The 13,689-nt window shown below is 40.3% G+C and overlaps 1 protein-coding gene across 10 annotated transcripts in view; it reads left to right on the top strand.

The window, feature by feature from the left end:
* The window catches only part of SYNE2 (spectrin repeat containing nuclear envelope protein 2), a 261,703-nt gene that overhangs the window by 172,912 nt on the left and 75,102 nt on the right, over positions 1-13,689 (top strand). For all 10 annotated transcript variants that reach the window (XM_075129940.1, XM_075129946.1, XM_075129941.1 and 7 more), the window contains 11 exons: positions 1,067-1,168; positions 2,294-2,413; positions 2,599-2,799; positions 3,939-4,112; positions 4,669-4,800; positions 6,321-6,517; positions 7,340-7,472; positions 8,175-8,357; positions 8,837-8,986; positions 9,830-10,006; positions 11,330-11,485. In XM_075129940.1, the coding sequence (XP_074986041.1) occupies positions 1,067-1,168; positions 2,294-2,413; positions 2,599-2,799; positions 3,939-4,112; positions 4,669-4,800; positions 6,321-6,517; positions 7,340-7,472; positions 8,175-8,357; positions 8,837-8,986; positions 9,830-10,006; positions 11,330-11,485 (1,725 nt within the window). The remainder of the gene's footprint in view (positions 1-1,066; positions 1,169-2,293; positions 2,414-2,598; positions 2,800-3,938; positions 4,113-4,668; positions 4,801-6,320; positions 6,518-7,339; positions 7,473-8,174; positions 8,358-8,836; positions 8,987-9,829; positions 10,007-11,329; positions 11,486-13,689) is intronic.

Raw genomic sequence — 13,689 nt, 5'->3', positions numbered from 1 at the left:
ATGACGTGGATAATGGAGTGGAGCGCATGTTTATATAATGTGCAGATGACACCAAACTGGGAAGCGTTGCAAGCACTTTGAAAAGCAGGGTTAGAATTCAAAAGGACCTTAGAAAATTGGAGAATTTAGTCTGAAATCAACAAGATAAATTGAATAAAGACAAGTGCAAAGTACTTCACTGAGAGAGGAAAAATCTAAAACTTGAATATAAAATGGGGAATAGCTGGTCAAGCAGTAGTACTGCAGAAAAGGATCTGAGGGTTATAGTGGATCACAAATTGAATATGCGTCAACAATGTGGTGCAGTTGTAAAAAAGGCAAAAATCATTCTGGGGTGTATTAACAGGAGTGTCGTATGTAAAATATGAGAGGTAATTGTCTTGTTTTACTTAGCAGTGGTGAGGCCTCAGCTGGAGTACTGTGTCCAGTTCTGGGTACCACATTTCAAGAAAGATGTGAACAACCTGGAGAGAGTCCAGAGCAACACAAATGATAAAATGTTTAGAAAATCTGGCCTATGAGGAAAGGTTAAAAATAATTGGGCATGTTTAGTCTTGAGAAAAGAAGACAGGAGAGACCTGATAAGTGTTCAAATATGTTAACGGCTGTTATAAAGAGGATAGTGAACAACTGTTCTCCATGTCCACTAAAGGTAGGACAAGAAGTAACAGGGTTAATCTGCAACAAGGGAGATTTAGGTTAGATATTAGAAAAAAAAAGTAGCTATAAGGATAGATAAGTACTGGAATACTTTGGAGGTTTTTAAGAACAGGTTAGACAAACACCTGTCAGGGATGGTCTAGGTTTACTTGATCCTGTCTCAGCACAAGGGGCTGGACTAGATGACATCTCAATGTCCTTTGCAGCCCTATGTTTCTATGATTAATACAGACTGTAGAATTTCACCCAGTGATTCCTGCATCGAGCCCAGAGCATGTAAAAAACAGAGTGATCAAAGTGCCATGATGAATCACCATTCAAGTGTCTTTTCACTGTATGAGATTTATCACTGCCATTTGTTATTGAGTACACTTCTGAGTTAGCTCCTGTTATTATCTGTTCACAGAATGAAGTCAGGATGTTGTATGATCAGTTAATTGAGAAAAAATCTACTCTGCAACAAACCTTGAATGCAATACGTGGGCATAATGTTGCTGAACAGCTTCAGGTAATTAACTCAAAATACTAAGTTAAGGCAAAATTATCTAGCAGTGGACAATATTGCCTGGTTTGTGTCTGTGGTTTTGTTTTTAAAATGTGAGAAACAATTTCATATTTTCTAAGGGCTGGCTCATGCTGTCAGGTCTGCAAATGTGGGGGAGAAGGCCGAATGACCACACCCCATACGCACATATACACTGTACCCCCATACAACAGTAGGGCTTGATTGCAGTCCTGGCACTAGTTGAAACACAGGGCTCACTCACTCTTTGACTCCCTTGGGGTGCAAGTCACCCCAACCAGGCAATTTAGGGCAGAGAGGAAGCAAGACAAGATACACAAAAGCACAAAATACAGCTCTTTATATGTAACAGCCTTAATTAGAATGTCCCTTGAGCTTCCCCTTATGGGAGAGGGGACACTAATATTTATTTCAAACCTCCCCAGCAATATAAGTATTCACATAAGGAATACCTAATAAACAGATGTTAACAAATGCAACAATTGCCATAGCATTCGTAGTATGGTACATGAATCAATTAACCTACCTTCTCCTAGTTAAGGGCTTAAAAGACCCTAAGGAAGGACAGACAAGATGACAAGATAGTTAAACTGAGGGCAGATTGCATGCCCTTTCCAGAACATACAACAGCCGCCTACCCCTCAGAGTTGTTCTGTCACCTATCCAGCTAAATCTGAAAATCATACGAATCTAAAACTTCCCTTATTTCAGAGAACTCCCTACACTAGGTCTCTTGTGTTCACTGGAAAACAAAATTCTGCACCCTCAGAGGGTGATGATGTGTTTTTATTTTGACTACTACTGATTTAGTAAAAATAACTGCGTGGCCCAGTACAGAGGATACTGAACTGGGAGATCTGGATTATTTTACTTGCTCTGCTACTGGCTGACTGTATGACCTGGGGCAAGTCACTTTCCTTCTGTTTCCCCTGTCAGTCTTGTCTATTTAGATTGTAAGCTTTTGGGGTAGGGACTCTTTCACTGTGTGTTTGTACAGTGCCTAGCACAATTAAGTCCCGATCTTTAACTGCTATCATAATACTAATAATAATAGTGTAAAACCTAAAGGAGCAAAACTACACTTAATTCCTTATTATATCTTCTATTCAGAAAACTGATTCATATACGTTGGAGCTACACAACTTTGAGACCCAAATAGCAAAACTGAGAGATCATGGGGAGAGATTTCAATTACCTGTTGCTCTGATCCATGAAGTGTATAAATTAGAGGTAAGAATACAGAGCAATCAACATTCTATCCTGCAAGATTTGACTCTTCAAAACAAGACACTTTAGCAGTGAAAGGTGTAGGGCCATCTGGCACGATATGATACTCTAGAAATGGTGCGCGCAGGTCTCTATGTTGGTTTATACCTTGCAAGAAATAAGCTCATTGAATTTTGTTTAATTCCTAGGATGTTCTGAATGACACCTGGGGGGTTCTGAGAGCCAAGTATATGGAACTAAACTCTCCTTTCATCAGCGAGAGCCAATACGAAGGCTTGATTCGTGGGTTGGCAGAATTGGTAGACATTGGACGAGAGAAGCTTGCTCAGGACTCAAAGCAGCTAGCCAAAAGTAGAGCTACTTTACAGTCTCACCTGGAAAATCACAAGGTACAGCACATGCAATGCAGCACGGCTCAAATCGTTGCAGAGTATGACGTTCTGTGACTGACTTTTCTCAAATATCGTTGCTGAGTAGTTATTGCTACTTCTCCTAGCATAAGAGAGAGTCTGAGGTACTTGAAGTCAATGCAGTAAATATTCTGAGATAGATAGGATGGTTTCAAAAACAATAAATAAAGAGGCCATTTTCATGCTGCTGGGCTTTTTTTTTTTTCTACTCTGCTGATTGGTTTGTTGCCAAGGGTTTTGTTGTTGTTGTTGTTTGGTCACCTCAGGGGACTGGGACGTGAGTGGGGAGGGGACGGCACTGAAAACATTTTCTGCCCCAGTTGGCAAAACAAGTATGGTTGCTCCTGGATGGAATCTCACAATTTTGGGGACTTCTTTGGAACAGGGGTCTGGGTTTGCTGATCCATTTATCCCTGGTTCGAGCTACCTCAGAATGTATCAAAGTGTCCGGAAGATGTTTTATTTTATAGCCACTATTTTTTAAATCTGTGGTAAAGTTAATTAAGGAACAGTGTGTAGTCTAGTGGAGTGAGCAGGGATATGGACATAGGGGCTCCTGCGTTCTGATACTAATTATCAACTTTCTGTGTGACTTTGGGCAAATCTCTCTGGGCTAGACCATAGCTTTTAGCCACTGGGATGAGCAGGTGATGGTATGGAGCTTTCCCTATGAGCAGCCCAGTGTGTCAATGTGACCAGCACGCTCTGGATCTGCTTTGTCCTCTTCCTCTATGCGCCTCCCTGTCCAATTTGAGTGCTGAGCTCCTGGGATCATGGAGAAGGAACATTTGCTGTTTCATTGGGTGCAGGGACTGCACTTGTGACAAACTAGTTGAGCTCCCCAGCCCTGCAATTCCATAAAAGGTCCTGCCCCAATCCATCCCTTAACCACTCCTTACTTCAGTTAACATCACTGTAGCATAGTGAATATTATTTACCTGGTTCACCGGTGTGTTTGAAGTCCTTGGATGAAACAGTATATAATGAATGCAAAGTGTCATTATTATTTATGATTAAAATCACAACAGATGTCCTCACGTAATACAAAGAATCTGATGGAGCACTTGCTATAAAACAGAAAAATAGGCTTGAAACATGTAACAGTGTTGTTTTTTCAGGGCTTTTTTCACAAGCTCATTGCTCATATGCTTGTTGTGCAATCGTATTCCAAGAAGGTGGCTCCTGCTACATTACAAAAAAAAGAGAAATTCTGGACTGAGCTGGTGGAAGACGTCAGGTCGCTGGAACAAAAGGCTTCCCAATATGGCATACACTTGGAGAGTTTATTAAAGGTAATGGATTAGAATTAACCTGGTATGGAAAATGGAACCCTTTCTATGCTAGAGATACTCTGCCCAGCAGCTGCCTACTACCCATGTCTGTTTGAGGGCAGTGACTGACTGTTCACATTCAGTTTTAGCAATTCATCTCTTTCCCCTCAAATTTGGAATTTAAACACCGTCCCTCTCTCCAGCATGAATGTGAATTCCTATAACATGCCTGTGGTACTTTCTGAACACCCAGACTGAGAATAAAGACCTGTGTGGCACAGAAATACTGGTAGTACATTAAAATGAAAAAAAGTTTTAAAAACCTAAGTTTCTTTTTAAAAAAATCATAAATAGTTTTTGAGTGAGAAATCACCTGTGTGTTAACTGAAATTCTCAGTTTTCAGATCACATAGAAGCTACTCTTTAATATATGTTCTCTCTATATTCTTGTTTTGACGTTCTGTTTTGTTGGTTGAACTAAGAATAATATGTAAGTGTTAAAGCATCAGTATTTTCAATGTTTAGCACAAGCATAGAACAAGAGGTACACTACATTAACATATGCCTTGTGTTTTAGGAATGGTCAGAATTTGATGAGGACTATGTACTTTTCAACAAAGAATTAGAGGCGCTTGCTTCTGCAGTGCCTTCTGTGAATTTGGTAGACGAGACAGAAGAAAGATTAATGGAGAGGATTACACTTCTCCAGGTATTTTTATTTATTTCTGTTTAATCACTTTTTTTTGGTAGGATCAAGGTACACTGTATATGGCAAAAATACTGTTTTAGAAATATCTGCTTAGCACATGCTTAATGTCGTCCAAACAGGGTCCTTCTCCCTTTTAGCCAAGGTAGCAACTGTAGTCTGTGCCCAAACTTAAATTTCCATATGAAAATAAAACTTTTTATACCTTTTAAAAGTATCGGGGAAAGAGGTAGTTTCAATTAGTTCATTTACGAAGAGAGTCCCTACAGCTGCTCTAAAAGCTGGCATTCAAATACATACTCCAGTGATACACAATGATTATGAGCCTCATTCAATTCTCACCCTTGTGAGGTGAGAATCAGACCAGTGTTTCCAAATATTTGAGCTGCTCTTTGTAGTGAAAAGTCTATCAATTCTATCAATCTCTTCCAAAATTCTGGGAAGTACAGTTAAATCACCTTGAATTCTCTTCTTTTCCAAGGAAAATAAAGTTAGTTTTCTGGAGAAAGGCAGATAGACATTTAATAATTTGTTCCAAATATCAGAGAAGTGCTTAGGACGATACAGTTCTTCAGTTAATATAAATGAGTTTAAAACACATGATGTATCCGTTAATATGTTTGTCTGCTGGTGCTCTTTAGACTGAGTGGTACATGCTTAGGGCTGATCCCCATTCCTGGGGAGTCTTTCCGTTGTCTTCTGAGGGCTAAGGCTGAAAGTGTGGAAGACTAACCTACCTTTACTGAAGAGGCTTGTTTGTTTCTTGGACTCATTTCTGTCAGGAGAAGGAATGATTTTAGGTTGAACACAGCATGTACTAAAAACAGAATAGTTCCAGATTTGCATATTATACCACCTAAAACAGTGGTGGAAGTTAATTGTTTTTTGTGCCAGCACTTGGCTTTTGCACTCTTCAGGGAGCATGTTGTATTAGCGGTATTCGATCTCCCATACGCTTGTGTCCATAGTGAGTCAAGTTTATAAACTTCGACCCTGTTTGCCTGCATTCTGTTTGTTTTTTTTTTTTCACTACTGCTTGATTTTGTGCATGGCTATTTAATTGCAAATAAATCCTTTTACCAACCCAAGAGTATTTTTTGTGTAAAAAGGAGTGTTTTCGGACTGCATATTTGTGTAATGCCTTTATAGAAGTCCATAATCCAAAGTAAACAAATGGATATGAGATTATTCGGCACTGAGAAGGAATGACTTCATCAAAATCATGAACTAACTATGATGAACACAGGTGGCATAGATTATCATTTGAATTTGTATTATGAGATGCCTCAAATGGGCCACAATAATTATGTTTCATGTGGTGGAGCCATGACATGCTATTTCATGACATGTCAAGATACATCACAAGGTAATATGAAAAATAACTTGTGTCTCCATTATTCTTACCGCTCTTCATAACGGAAAATAAAATAAATGCCAGTTGGGGGAATAAAATGCATGTTTTAATAGCCATATTTCTCTTTTAAAATATGTTGTTGTTGTGCAAAATACTTATACTTTGCTAGCAAACCAAAAGAAACATTGATGAAAAACATGCCAGACTTTGCCAGATGGTGAAGGAAGGGAAGAAATTGATGACTGTTGTGAGCTGTCCTGAATTAGTAAACCAAATTGGGAAACTAGAAGAACTGTGGTTGTCCTTAACCAAAAAAGTTGGCCATGAGCTGCACAGACTTCAAACATTACTCAAACTCTTGGTCAGGTAAGTTTTTAGTCAAGGGGGAATTAGGGTTAGCCACTGCTATTTGGGGTTTCTCACATATTCGTCGATACCCATATTTCCTGAATCATGAGCTCAATGTAATTAAACTACAGAGTTTGTGCATCTGTTTGTGGAAAACAAAAGTCCGATTATGGTCAAAAAAGTGACTATTTAAAAAAGTGTCATCTTCTTACTGAATAGATCTGTTCCCTGTGTGTAGTCAGTCATATCTACTTACTTTATGATAAAAACGTCTTTATTCCTATTGGCACTGCAAGGCCGACATCTCTAGAGGAGAGTGAGCTGGATTCTATTCTGACTTGCATATCAAAATTGTTAATTAAAGTGCAGATTGCACTCCCCTGATCTGCACATGGAGGGTACCCACTGGAGTTGTGCTGTCAAAGACCAGGGGCTGGTGTCTGGGCCAGTGTGAAGACATTGCCTCTTCACAGATGATCCAGGCCTCCATATGAGATCCATATGAGTTGTGCGGTCAATACAGGAAGAGAGCCTTTTGAGACTCAGAAGCTCTGAGGCTGTTTCACAGGCTATAAATATGTTGATTATTTCTCCAATCAACATGTGTATGCTTTCAGCAGAACAGAGTTGTCATATATCAGTTCTGTGCTACTGCAGTGATTCTGTCTGAGGTGGAGGGCGGGAATCCTGGCCTGTATAAACCTGTATAAAGTGCTAGCAGCATACATCTTTAGGTGGATGGAAGGACAATTCTGAGAGGAGAAAAGAAATGTGTTATAGACTCTACTAAGGGATTGAGTCATTTCTAGTCCGCTAACCTGCTTTGTTTTGTTTCTATAGCTACAACAGAGACTCAGACACGTTAATTGAATGGTTGCAGTCTGCTCAGAAGAGAATGAATTTTTGGAAGGAGCAGTCTCTCAATGTGTCACAAGACCTACATACTGTCAGAAACAATATAGACAGCTTGTTTGTAAGTCAAAAAATTCTGCAGCGTTTAGATGCTAGATAATAATTCCCCACCCCCAATGACATTGCAATGTGGCCAGAATCTGCCAGCAGGGCATAGCCCTGAGTATGAAGTGGGATAGCACTGCACTGCCTCCGGGGTTCCTCTGGGAGGCAGCATGTCACAGTCCTGCTGCTGCTGTTAAATGGGGGTGAGAGAGACTGGGGGGTTTTAGCTCTGCTGAAGATATTTCTGTGGATGGGTGGATATGAACCAACCAGCACCTCAAATACAGGGGACAAAGATCTGAAGATCCTGATAGGTGAGAGGGGACCAGCAGATTATTCTCCCCCCCAACCCCTCCAAATAATGGTCAGGAAAGGAAGGAGCAGGTCTTTCAAGACACTGGAGATCCAACCTGAGAATAAAGCACCAAATATAGGGGTCCTGTTCAGTGAAAGGGGTTGTAGGTGGCAGCATACTGGGGATAAAGGATCCTGCAGAAAGATAGAGAAGAAAGGTCTTGGCTGACGTCTGCGTGGCTCAACGTTCCTCTGGGGTTTACTGAGCCCCAGCAGGTTTCAAGTTTCCATCAAATGAGATGAGTTTTACCAGGTTTCAGTTCAACCAGAATTGCAACCCGTCCAGTCAGTCCCTCCTGTGATTGAGACCCTGTCTGCGTGTTTAAAAAATATATCTATATTTTTAAATCTCTGTATACTTCAGGCATTTTCTAAGGAAGTAGATGAAAAATCATCCTTGAAGTCATCTGTCATAAGCACTGGCAACCAGCTTCTTCATGTGAAACAAATGGATGCTGCAGTGCTTAGATCATCCTTGGCACAGTTTGAACAAAAATGGGCAGAACTGATCACTCAGTTCCCAACCATCCAAGAAAAACTTCACCAGGTAAGGAAGGAATCTCTTGTCATTTCTTTGTTTGAGCCAAGCTATGTGCAGAATTATTTTAAAATGTTACTGATGGAATTCAGTCAAGCACTACATAAGGCAGGGGAAGCACTTTTTTCTTTAGGGCTCAATTGCCCATCTGACTCACTTTTGGAACATCCTCAGTGTTGTATTGAGGCTTAATTATTACTGTATTTCTACCTAACTTTGCCTGTCCCCATCAATGTCATATTTTATATAAAGCTTAGTTTCAAGAGGCAATAATAATCTTATCCCAGACTTCTGAGATGTCCAAATTTCTTATTTTAAGTTTGAATCATATCCTAAATTTGAGTATCAGGGTTTACTTGCAAGTTCATACTTAGATAATTACATTATGTGAGGCCTTTTGGGGATAAAGATGTTCTCCTCCTTGATGGTCTGATTTAATACTGCTAGCCAGTTATGTACAGAAGAATCATTATATATTTGATTTCCAGCTTCAGATGGAAAAGCTTCCATCTCGTGAGGCCATCACAGAAATAATGACATGGCTGACCCATGTGGAACAACAAAGAGAAGATGATGAGGCTACTGTAAATTTGCAAAGTAACGCATCCCAAGTCAAAAACCTTCTTCAGAAATATAAGGTAAATATGCGAGCAGAAGAACGAGTCATTTACAGGGTGCTCAGGTATCACAGTAATGGATGCAGTACAAGAGCCAGAATAGAATTGAATAGAATATCCATTTATTTCTAGGTTCCTTAGGGGGGCTAAGTACTTAGTAGCTCAGCTTGGAACATTAGTGTACTGTTGAAGATTAATCCTGTGCTTCTTAGCACTTTGCATTTTTGTGGTCAGCTTCTTGGTTCTGGTTAACAATTAAAAGTATGTTCCTAGCATTCATATCCTAGGACCCCTGTGCGACAGAATTGACCACTGCCTTGTCTTGTAGATAGCTCTTCAGAATTTTCCAACCAGATAAACTTAAGGATATTTCTAGCTTTCTTCCTGAGGGAGACATGCGTCTCATAGGCTCCAAAATATTAGTATCTGTATTACCATATCATCCAGTGGCCCCAGTCAGGATGGTACTGTTTGGTGAAAGGACTGTGTCTTCATTATAAACAACTACAATTTAAGAGAGAGAGAATCTGCTTTCTTTTGCCCAAATCTTCCTGCTTTCAAAGAAAATAAATGGCATTTCCAAGCTGTAGTTAGTATTTACTATTGGGCAGAATCGTCTTCTCTGAAAAGACCCATCTGTGTGAGTAAAGACAAAGCAGGGACCTATCTTAGCCCATGCTGTGCGTCTGTTAGCAGCGAACTAAGGCCACCTTTGATTTAGACAATGGAGAATGTATCTCTCAGGAAATGCACTGTACTATGGATCAGAATAATAAGTTTTCTCTGAATGCCACAGAATTACATTATAAATCAGCAGTTAATGGAGTTTATGAAATTAATATTGCCATCGTAACTGTTTTTCAGGAATACATGATGGAGATGAACTTTAAACAGTGGATGGTTGATTTTGTTAACCAGTCGCTGTTGCAGATCAGCACTTGCGATGTAGAAAGCAAGCGCTATGAAAGGACAGAATTTGCAGAGCATCTTGGTGAGATGAACCTGCAGTGGCACAAGCTGCAAGGGTCTCTGAACAGAAAGGTTTGCTCCTATTTTGTGGTTTTATATCTTTTTTTTTTCCTTCCAATGTTGATTACATGTATTATAATCCTTTGTGCTTCTATGCTACCTTTCCCCCAGGGATCTCAAAGTACTTTCACATGTGCTCAGTTACATAACACTCCTGGAAGGTACAGTAGGTGAGTGTTATCACACCTCTGTAAGAAGAGGTATAATTAAGAAATTCAGAACGGGAGAATTTAGATGAATATTGGGGCAGGGGCATCATAATGGTGATCTGTTGAGCTGAAGGAAAGCCATATGGACCCCATGGCTTGAGACATTTAAGATTGAAAATAGTAGGCAGTATATGGTAAGAAACAGTCCTGCGCTGGCAGGTAGATGGCCAAGACCCACTCAGAAGCCACAGGGACAATGATACTGTTTAAAAAGAGGCCAGTCCTCCTCCACATTATGGAACATGATTGAAAACAGGGAGGATGCTAAAATATCCTCCCCCTGCCCTGCCTATTTCCATTTAACATATGATGTTGGGATCGCTAAACCGGCCGATTGGCATATCACCAGCCACACTCATTTATTATGAAGAACTGTGGTCTAGTGGATGAGGCCCAGGCCTGGGAATCAGGAGCCCTGGGTTCTGTTCCCAGCTGTGTGATCGGGAGCAGGTCACTTAACTTCTCTGCCCCCTCTGGAAAATGAGAATGATGGAATATGCTCTCCTTATAGAAGCACTGTAAGATCAATGGATGAAAACCACTCTCAGGGTGCATATCACTATTCTTTATTTTATTATGTATTTACTATATGTTATAGAAAATACATATAAATAAATGCATCAGAGTTATTTCACCCTGGTGAAACTAGAAATAATCTGTGGAACAGGCTCAGCGTTGCGAGGCTGTGTGGCCTAGCAAATAGAACACTGGACCTGGGTTGTGTTCCCAGCTCTACCACCAGACCTTCTGGGTGACCTTGAGCACATCACTTCCCCTCTCTGTGACTCAGTTTCCCCCTCAGTAAAATGGGGATAATGGTACTGACCTCCTTTGTACAGCACTTTTAGATCTACTGATGAAAAACTCTACAGAAGAGCTAGATGATAGTGTTCTGTTAGACTGTTAGGGAATACTTTGGCATACCCAAATATGGAGAAATTATGATGTAAGATATAGAACCAAATAGGGAAAGAGCTATTTACTGTGAATAGGCAGTTGGACACATTCCTGTCTTGCCTGAGTCCTACAAAGGACTCCAACCAAAACAGAGAATTTAAATTGGCGAAACATTTTCAATCTGATATAATTTAATTAAAATGAAATATTTTAATCCTGTAATTTTCAGATACAAGAATTGGAACATATTTTGGAAATCGTCACTGAAAATGAAAACAAAGCACAAACTCTGAGCAGCTGGCTGGAAGCACAAGGCGAGAGGCTGAAATCTTTGGAAAAGCCAGCGAGTCTAATCTCAGTACAGAACACTTTGGAAGACTGTAAGGTAAAAAGTGTTCTTTATGTTGCAAACATTACTCTTAAGACTTTGCTGGGTCTATGCTACAAAAGTCACATAATTTTTATTTTAAATTGGAGGAACCTACCATATTCCTAAAAGCATAGCACAGAGTATCACTTTAATGAAAATATGAAATGCAAAGTTTGATAGGGAGATCAGGGGCCAGATCCTCAGCTGTTGTAAATTAACATGCACCGAATTACAGTGCCTGAAGCTCTGGCACAACACAGATGTGAAATTCCACAGTTGTTTTTTGGACTCTTTTATCCTTGGAATTTCCTGCAACATTACAACAATTCTTAATGTTTTCACTACCTTATTTTGGATTTCTTCTAATGGAAAATATTTCATTTTCATTCAGTTCAGTTCAGCACATTGATGGAAAGATTGATTAGTGTGAAACGTTCTTTGGTGATACTTTGGTTAGGAAGAATAGTAACTCTGTGGTAACTTGGTATAATTCTGCATTAGCATAATATTTCTTCTCTGTTTCTCAAATGGTCCATTTTATCTTTCCCACTTAGTCCTGTTTGCCATCTTTGACCTGTTGATACATGAAGACCTCATTCTATTATTGATGCTGTGAGACTAGCCTCACCACATCATGTCCTGGCACAAACGCAGTCATGCTACTCCAGCCCTAAGGATATTTTAGGGATTTTTCAGTGGGATAGCTCCATCAAAATCAGGACAGGTGGCAGTCATCTGCCAGCTGGTCCCCAATTACTCTTGAAATATTCAGCATTCATTCAGTTCAATATTACCCCTCTATTTCCTCCCATGAAATGTTTGTTATTTTATTGCCATGGTTACTTGTATCTCTCTCATATTATGCTGCTATTATTCCCTGCAGTGCTGTATTAATGCAGAGTTACTCATCTATCTGCATTTTCTCTGAAGTGTATTGGGGTGAGACTCTGCCAGCTAGTTAATAAGATACTTTTGGTATCTCTAAAGTACCATATCTGATCATAGCAAGATTCTACGCTTCGGGTGGGTAAAACACTTAATTAAAATTCATTTACTTCATTAAAAATTAAATGATTTTAAATAAATTCAAAAAGCTATTGGACAGTGAATCATTAACAGAAAACATGTGCTGACTTAAAGGGCAACATTTTAGTTAAAGGAATTGGCCCATTTGGATGTGTGAAACATTCACATGTACTGCTGCGGGGTAGTGATCACCTTAATCGCGTTGGGGAGCAGTTCTTCTCACAAGTAGTCCCACTGACTTCAGTGAGACTGCTTCCAAACTCCAGGCCAGGTTCATAGATCCTAAGGTCAGAAGGGACCATTATGATCGTCTAGTCCGACTTCCTGCACAATGCAGGCTACAGAATCTCACCCACCCACTCCTGTGAAAAACCTCTCACCTATGTCTGAGCTATTGAAGTCCTCAAATCGTGGTGTAAAGACTTCAAGGAGCAGAGAATCCTCCAGCAAGTGACATGTGCCTCATGCTACAGAGGAAGGTGAAAAACCTCCAGGGCCTCTTCCAATCTGCCCTGGAGGAAAATTCCTTCCCGACCCCAAATATGGCGATCAGCTAAACTCTGAGCATATGGGCAAGATTCACCAGCCAGATACCCAAGAAAGAATTTTCCATAGTAACTCAGATCCCACCCCATCTAACATCCCATCACAGGCCATTGGGCCTATTTACCATGAATATTTAAAGTTCAGTTAATTACCAAAATCATGTTATCCCATCATACCATCTCCTCCATAAACTTATCGAGTTTAATCTTAAAACCAGATAGGTCTTTTGCCCACACTGCTTCCCTTGGAAGGCTATTCCAAAACGTCACTCCTCTATGCTGGAGGCAGGATCTGAAAGGTGAAGGGAAAGGTGGCTTAAAGCTACCTATGCATTCCCCAATGCTAGGGTCAGCCAGGGCTCATGTCAGGCTCAGTGTAAGTTAAAGGAGCCTCAGGACTGCTCTAACCCATGTCAGCTGAAAATGACTTCCTAGTAACTGTTATGAAGCCAGAGATCCCCATTGTGCAAGATGCTCCTACCTCGCATTCATATGCTGGAGTGGGTAGGAGGGCTGGAATCTGACACAGGGAATCTTCTGCTGCCCTGCTTGAAAAGCTTTCTAGCCCCTTTGCCTGGAGTGGTACAAGGGAGCCCAAGTGCTGGCGGAGGATCTGGCTCTCAGTTCCAAATCAGCATGTGCATTCCA

The sequence above is a fragment of the Caretta caretta genome, chromosome 6 (genome assembly GCF_965140235.1).
Source record: "Caretta caretta isolate rCarCar2 chromosome 6, rCarCar1.hap1, whole genome shotgun sequence".
Lineage (NCBI taxonomy): Eukaryota > Metazoa > Chordata > Testudines > Cheloniidae > Caretta > Caretta caretta.
This window is presented reverse-complemented; position numbering and strand designations above follow the sequence as displayed.